The 8,273-nt window shown below is 37.2% G+C and overlaps 1 protein-coding gene across 1 annotated transcript in view; it reads right to left on the reverse strand.

The window, feature by feature from the left end:
* OFD1 (oral-facial-digital syndrome 1) overlaps positions 1–8,273 on the reverse strand; it is a 30,778-nt gene that overhangs the window by 1,390 nt on the left and 21,115 nt on the right. The window contains exons 17-20 of the mRNA XM_009071351.1: positions 6,081–6,181; positions 2,477–2,596; positions 1,548–1,702; positions 480–644 (exon numbers count right to left, since the gene is read on the reverse strand). Of these exons, the coding sequence (XP_009069599.1) occupies positions 480–644; positions 1,548–1,702; positions 2,477–2,596; positions 6,081–6,181 (541 nt within the window). The remainder of the gene's footprint in view (positions 1–479; positions 645–1,547; positions 1,703–2,476; positions 2,597–6,080; positions 6,182–8,273) is intronic.

Below are 8,273 nucleotides of genomic sequence, written 5' to 3' on the forward strand. Positions count from 1 at the left end.
CACTTTGGAGATTCAGACTGGGATCATGTCTGAACAAAAGCATCCTGCATTCCTTCAGTGAAGTAATGTCCACCCATACCTGTTCTTTAAAGTCAAATTTTCCATTTTGCCAGAATAAAGTCCTATCAGTTGTGTCTGTGCAACACAAACTGACCTATGTAGCTTTAAACTGTATTTAAACACAGTTTAAAATAAAAATTGAGGCCATTTAAATACTGCCCTAAAAAACAAAGCTAACAAATCCCACACCAGGAGGACATCAGAACAAACACCCTTATAGAAGGAATTTTTCCATGTGTTTTCTTTCGGATGAACAGACTTATTCAATGTAAATCCAAACACTGCTCTGCAGGTTGTTACATAAAGGTTCTAAATGAAGAAAAAATGACAATGTAATATTGTTTTCATTCTAAGCATCCTTTTCAAAACAAAAATTCAGTCAGTAATATTTTTAAGACCTGGTTTTTGAGAATAATCACCTTGTTTGCCAGTTCCTGCTCTCTCCTCTGCTGAATTATTCTCATGTATTTTTCTAATGGATTTGGAGGAGGATCCTTCACATTACTTTCAGCGCCAGAATTACTATTTTCAGATTTTACTCCCTCTTTATCTTCTTCATCTATTTTCATTGAGTCTTGGATACACTTTAAGACACAAACCCCAAAATTAAATACAGATTAGAAAAATACCTTTATACCTGCAGGAGTCATGTCAACCTCAGTAAAACACACTGGTCTGAACAGCATTACTTGTCATGTGCAGTTCAAGATGAAATGTTAAGCTACTGCTTCCATTCAAAAACTGATATTCAGGAAATGCCACTCTCAACCCATCTGGATGTCTGAGATGCTGTGAGGCCTGAGGACTCCTGTGTGTGATGCCTGTGTGTGAACTGAAGATGATGAGCAGGCACAGACAAGAAGTTTCCTGACAGGCCTAGCTTGCTGGTGCTGAGGGTCACATGAGCATGTCTGATCAGCACTAACCACCACACTGAATCAAATCAGCCAAGGCTTAAGGGTGGGGAGGAAGAAGAAATGGGAGAGAGCAAAACACAGGACCTAGAAGCCCAATACACCACTTCAACATAGGCTACATCAGATCAAAGGGATTTAACCAAACTCCTTAAGGTCTCCTTATACCTTCTACTGCCCAGAAGGTGTCCTAGATACCCTCACAGGCTAACGAACAGATGGGCATTACATGTTTTGGTCATGTCCCACCTGCAGCAGTCCAGACCATAAACACAGTGAATGCATAGCTTGTTCCAACAGCATGGTGACAGTGGCCTCCCAAGTTCTGGCCATAAAACTGTAGCTTCCAGCTACATGAAGCATGGAAGAAAAACCATCTGTTTCCAGTGAAAAAGTCAGTTGGCATAAGGAGAAATTCTAGCAAGACTCTGGTTAATCTCACAAGGACATAAAATTAGCTCTACTACTTTCACTTCATAAATAAAATCTATTTTTATCCAAGTAACACACACAGCAATCCCAAAATGCATGGCACTACAAAGCTGCATTACTGTCAGAAATTAATTAAATGACCACCTCTTTGTTCAGCTTTTCCACTTCTTTTTGCTCGCTTTCCAAAGCTTCCTGTTGTTCTCTCTCTCTCCTTTCTTCTCTTGCTTTGCTTTCTTCTTCTAAGTCTTTATCACCTTCTCTGTTCTGCTCTTCAATATGCCTTTGATCCAGCACCGCTGTGAAAAATTATTTCAACATCTGTCATTTGATTTATATAGTTCAATAATCACTACAGAAGCATAAAAATGAGTAACAGGTTCCTGTATAGCATTAATAGTAAATGAAAAACAACTGGATATATCGTTTATACATACATCAAGATTATTATTGGGTATTTGGGAATGTTTCTTCCCACCTCTAAACATTTTTAGTCTGATATATGACTCACTAAGAGTTAAACAGTAAAGCCAAAGTAGAGGTCAGGGAGTTGACAAATCTATGCCCTTCTCATTCCTCCTGTGGATGTCCTCATTAAAGCTCTGTTACCCTGAGGTCCATGTTACTAATATTCTTTCCCTCTCTGCAATGTGGTTGGATACAATTTTTTATAAAGCAAAGGACTTAAAAGCCCTTTGAAATTTATTGCAGGACACACTGCTGATGTGACCAACATATTTAAGGAGCTATGTAGAACAGCATCAGATAGTAATGAGATGGGCAAACTCAGTACTGGGAATCGTGAGAAGCTGCAAAGCTCTTCTCTAAATAAAAATAACTATAATGCTTCCATCTAGAACAGTTAGAAAGCAGCATATGCTGACTGAAGTCATCATCATCTTCCCAAAGAATTAAAGCACCATCATGATAATACAGTTTACCAACAGAGTCAAGAAAAAAATGTTCAATCATACCAGCATACATACCTACAGAAGTTAAATATTTGGCTTTCTGTGTTACACATTTGACATTTAAAAGAGGTATTTTCTTTTGTGTCTGAACTGAGAACTCACTTAAGTCCTGCAGTGAAGTGGCTGTTGCTGGCACAGGAGCTGTGACACAGTTTCCATTGACGATGTCCCCAGATGGATGCAAGGCATCACTTTCACACTCCTCTGGTATGTCCCCCTGATCTGGAGAAGAAATTTGAACAATGGCTTCATTATTTTGTAATTGCAAAAGTGGAGCAAAGTAATGAACACAAAGTGTGGGAATGGCTGAATTAGAACACAAATATCAGCACTAATTGAGCATTTTCCCTTCAACTTCACCATCTTCCTGAGGATTAAGAATTATACAGTCTCTACTTGCTTCTTTAATTACAGAATTGTTAGTTTTGAAATTAGATATTGGAGCACATCTGTTTATAAAGCTAAAACTGAAGAAATATACAACAGAAAATCCAAATGTTTTCATTTCTTTACATAATCAAGATAGAGGCCACAGAAAAATTACATGTCCAAGCTTAGCTCATCCTTTCTATGCTGATAAAACAATCTTCAATTATTTGGTCATGCACTCTTTCTTTACTGGGAACCTTGCCTTCTTCAGAGCACAGCACAGGATAATGTAGAATATCTGAGCTAGCAGCATCTATCTTCTCCCTGTACAAAGTGGCTCTGAACTTACAAAAACACAATTACCCTCAACTGCTTAAGTATTTATTTGCAAAGTAGGCAGACTGTTAGTATCTCGATTTTATGGGAGGAAGAAAAAAAGAGAGAAAAAAGTTAGATGTGGCCACTATCTCCAGGTAGCCAACCTGAAATACACTAAATGCTCAGGAGAATGGTGCTGTGCACCATAGCACAAATATCTTATGTATCTCCTTAGGTTTTGTGTTAAGGTTTAGAAAACATCAATTTTCCATCCTTCAAATACTATAAGGTCTCAAGCATTTTTCTTTTGCACATTATAATAAAACTGAAATATTTTGCAAGAAGAAAAGACAACCAAACCTATCAGCCTCTCTCTCAGAATGGCTTGGATTTCTTTCAAGTAAAAGTCTGTTAAAGCAACTATAGATAAAAGCAGGACAGAAGATTTCTGCCAAACTACCAGTTAGCTAAGTTAGGAGAATGTTTTTAGTTTCTTACAAAATCAACAGGAAGTCCTATTGGCTTCACCTAGGAAAAGAAATTCTATATATGAGGGTTTGTGGCAAGACCAAACTACTGGGCTATCACATCCAAAGGAAAATCTATCCTGGTTTGTGTCTCTCTCTTTAAATTATAAGGTTACCAACAACATTATTTCCACGAGGCATCAGTAATCTTCAGGGTATGTAATATTTAAATAGTCAGAAAATTCCTTTCACAAATAGGTCCCTGTTAAATATTATGCCCAACTTCTAAACGTCTGATAACCACATAAAAAAAACACAAAAAGCCAAACCAAAACCAATATAGTACAAAACATCTTTACATTAACCATTCTGCAAAGGAAAAAAGGTAACTCTCCTTGCACACCTTCACTCCTTTTTGTAAGGGTGGACAGCAAGAGATGTGAGTCCCTCAAGACCAGCACAGCAACTAAAAGCAGTTACTGCCAACAGGACTCACTTAAGTCCTGCAGTGAAGTGGCTGTTGCTGGCACAGGAGCTGTGACACAGTTTCTGCCTTTTTTCTTGGTAGAGCTCATTCACAGCAGGACCAAAAGATTTCTGTATTTTCTGGATCTCCTTCACTTCATTGTTTTTTCTTACCTCCATCTTCCTTCTTTTTACCTTTTTCTGTATTTACTTCTTAGATTTTACATTGTTATCCCAACCCCTCTCTGCAATTCCTCCTGAGTTACCTCCTCCCCTTTTCAGCCATTCTCATTTCCTTCTACATACTGAGGTTGTCCTTTGATGCAGTTTGACCCAACTAAAGTATTGTTGATTGAGAAAACTTAAAAAACTGCTCTTAAAACTACTGACTACCACATGTGACTAAATGACACAGTAGTAACCTACTTGGGCACAGCATCTACTCAGTCCTAATTGCCAAGAAAATGCCTGTCTGTTCTCATATGGAATAAAAGTGAAACATGTAATGAAAAGTCTCTAATACAGAATTAAACAAATCTAAATCTAATGAGATGAGTAGAAAATATTAGTGGCTACAGGCTTGGTTCACATTCAAATAATGCATTTAAAGCTTATAAAAGAAGACTAAATGAGATAAATTTAAAAAAAAACCAGCAAATGTACTGAGTAAATCTTCACAGAGAAATGCACAGATGAGGCACCAGATTCTGCTTGTTACCACTAAACACTCTCAGCATGTTTGCTGTTTAAACAAACAGTATCTTTTTCAGTTGGTTCATTTTAAAATACTGAAAGCTGCATTTTCACAGGCTCAGGAGAGTGAGCAAGGGCATCACTCCATCTTCCATATGACCCAACCAAAGGAATGAGCCAGTCTGGGACCCAGCAAAACACTCACACATTAGAATCGCTGGTTTCAAAGAAAATATCCCCAACTCTTCCATACAATAAGTACAATCTCTTCACCAATTAAGAGCTTAATTATACTACACGATGCCACCTGTCCACCAGTCTCAAAACTTCACAGACCTAACGAAATCTGGAAACAGGAAAGGTGTTTAGTTTGCTGTTACATCTTTCTCACTGACAGCTTCACTTACTTTAAACCCACAATTTCATGGGAGATAAGGCTGCTCAGGTCCAACATTAGGATGTCATTCCAGTGCTGGAAACTAGGAAATAAAGCCAGAAACTGTGCTCCTATTTCTCTCTATATATACAAATGGATGTGAAGTGCACTAACTTTTATTATCCTCCTCTTTCTACAGTACCTTAGTTATACTAAAAAATTTTGAAAACTGACCCTGCAGCATATAGAGAGAAGGAAACATTCCATAGCACACAATGCAAAATGCCTCACAATGACAAAGTTCTTCCTGCAATCAACAGAGAGCAGAAATGTAAACACATAAAATTATGATCTCAGAGAATAAAAAATTGGGTTAAAATTCATCTGCAGTAACTGAACCACATGTTCCAAAACTAATCAGAGATGCTGATTAATGACAGCATAATTGCAAGTGATCTTCACATACTTACACTCTAAAGTAATTCTAATTCATAACAGTACTTAAGCCTCAGTTACTGCAGGAAAAATCAACAAGAGTGTATGCAATGGCACCAGAAACTTATCCTCAGAATTACAGCTTGGTAATACGTTTTTGATACTGATTCATGGTGAACACTCCTTAGAATTCCAGTTTATGCAGCAAATATAATAAAGCCTCAAGTTACTTCATATACTAATAAACTTCTCTCTTTAAAAAAAAAATCCTACACAATTTTAAAACATTCTGGAATGTCAATCAGAACCAGGCTACGCAAGACTTCTGAACAAAAAAGTTTATTACGAATTTCAGAACCAACTCAATTTTAGTGTCTACTTATTACTACATACCCTTCTCTACAGATGCAAAGATGAAGAAAAATAACCCTGCATCATCTGAGACAGTTGTTTTCTTTATTTCCAAAATCAGTCAGGAATTTTTTGCTCCAACTACTCCCTCCTAAAGCTATCAAGACAATTGTCCTACAACTGTTAAGCCCTAAGGTGCTACACAAACTGTATGAAATGCACTAAAACTTACCTTCAAGAGAAGAAATGTGTTCTTCAAGATCCTCATACATTAGTTTCTCTGGTTTGGGGATATCACTGAAATCTTCTTTATCTGTTTGTTGACTCTGAAGTCTGAAAGAAGAAGGAAGAACATAAATAATTTAATATATATTAATGCTAAACTTTTAAGACATAGCAACCTGAGATTTACTCACATGCTAAGCAACAGACTAAGCCAAACCTAAAAACCATTCAACCAAAACACGGGAACTTTCTGACTCAAAAGTTAGGATATTTAAATCTAGTTCTCTAACTTTTACCAAAAGTCATCCCCATCTCTCTGCAGCCTCCCCCGAGGCCTTTATATGACTTAACAGCATTACATTAAAACAAAAATACACTCTAAAAAGGCATAAAAAGGAATAAAACAAACCAACAAAAAAGGAGAAATACAATGAATTGTGACACTTAGTCAACTGAAATTAAGAAATTTGTCTTTTTAAGCTCTGTGTTACAGTTTAATTCCCATTTTGATGTCATCTTAACAGATGCGTTTGAAATGTATTAGGATTAGATGTCTGGCAAAACAGAGATGCAGAGGTGAAAATCTGGGTGCTATGAAAAATGGGGTTAGTGCCCTCATTCTAAATCCCAGTTTATCTCATCAGAAAGATAATCTGAAAGAACAATGTCTCCCACGTGACCCAGCTACTCACTCTGACCAGAACCAGAATAGCAAAAGGAGTGCAGGTCACTAATGAAATTCAGCAGCACTTCATAAAGGAGCTTACTTCACACCAGCTGCTGCTCTTCATCACAGCCTAAATATGCCTGTGCTTACAATTTCTAAGGAATTAAGGTCTTTCATGGGGCAAAAGTGGAGAACAAACAAAACAAAACAATCTCTCAAAATGGGATTTGTTCATTTAAAAAACAAAGCAAACCTGGGCACAAGCAAATTAATTTTCTTTGTCAGAAGGATAATTCAGTAACATCAGTAGGGGAAAATACCCTGTAAATTAAATAAGAGAGAGCAAATAGAACTTCAAGTTTTTGCAAGTCTATTTCAGATTTTGAACCTTTCCTTCACAGAAATGGTTAAGTGTTAAATAATTTTTAAGGATTCAAGGTTATGGATGCCACTTTCTTCAGTACTGTGTCCTGCAACACTGCAAGAAGGACAGAGAATTCACTGCCTCAGGTTCAGCAAACTGAAGAGGACTGTCTGCCTCAGGAAGATGAGTAAACACACGTATTTCCAGTTTTCAAGATTCATTCCATCATACAAAGCTGGAAACCAACTTTGCTTGTCTGTATCTGGACATTATTCCATAAAACAGTACTGCTGAGCCAATCAACACCAGCTGATTAAATTGCCTGAGTTATAATTAACATTAAAGCTTTAACAAAACCAACAATCACCATCTAAACTATATTGTCAATGTCTGAAACTACTTTTTTTGCCTAAAACTGGTAACAGCCCTCAATAGGTTTCTTCAGCCCTAAACAAAGAAGAAATGGTTTAGATAATAATCTGCCTTATAACTCTGGTCTTCCTGTCTGTGTTTATTGGCTTCTTCATACCACTCATATCTTGGAACATAAATAAACAAGGAGCTCCTGTAGTCACTGAAACAATTGTTCTTCCCCACTGACAGAGGTCTGACTGCAGTGTCTTACTGGTGTTACAGCATCATGTTTTCTTTTCTTCTCAAAGAAGTTCCCATTGCCACTTGAAATCTACAGGTCATAAACTAATCCTACAGTACACATCAATGATGTGGCATTTGCCTAGTAATGAGAGTAAACAACTGGAAAAGCCCACACATGCATTTCTCAAATGTTTCATATAACAAAAAACAGTCCAAGGCACAGTAAATTAAAAAATATTCAACAAAAGAATGTTTTTCCTTTAAGAAAGTCTTGGGAAAGCAGCAAATTCAAGACAATTATCGGGACCTTATACCCTTGCTTTGTCATAAGAAACCCAAGAAAGCAAATACAACCCATAGCTGCCTGCCCAGATCAGGCCCTGTTCTCTGCAACACAACTTGCTCTTGTTGCTCACTATTAAGCAGGATGGACGTACAAAGTACAGTCCCTCACAGGAGCAGAGCATTTTCCCATATTACCTTAACATGCAGGTTAACATTCAAGCTTCACTTTTCACACAGAAATAGAAGAAGTCTGAGACATACCATAGAAAATGTGAATGAGTAGGGAA

The sequence above is a fragment of the Acanthisitta chloris genome, unplaced genomic scaffold, assembly GCF_000695815.1.
Source record: "Acanthisitta chloris isolate BGI_N310 unplaced genomic scaffold, ASM69581v1 scaffold13263, whole genome shotgun sequence".
NCBI lineage: Eukaryota > Metazoa > Chordata > Aves > Passeriformes > Acanthisittidae > Acanthisitta > Acanthisitta chloris.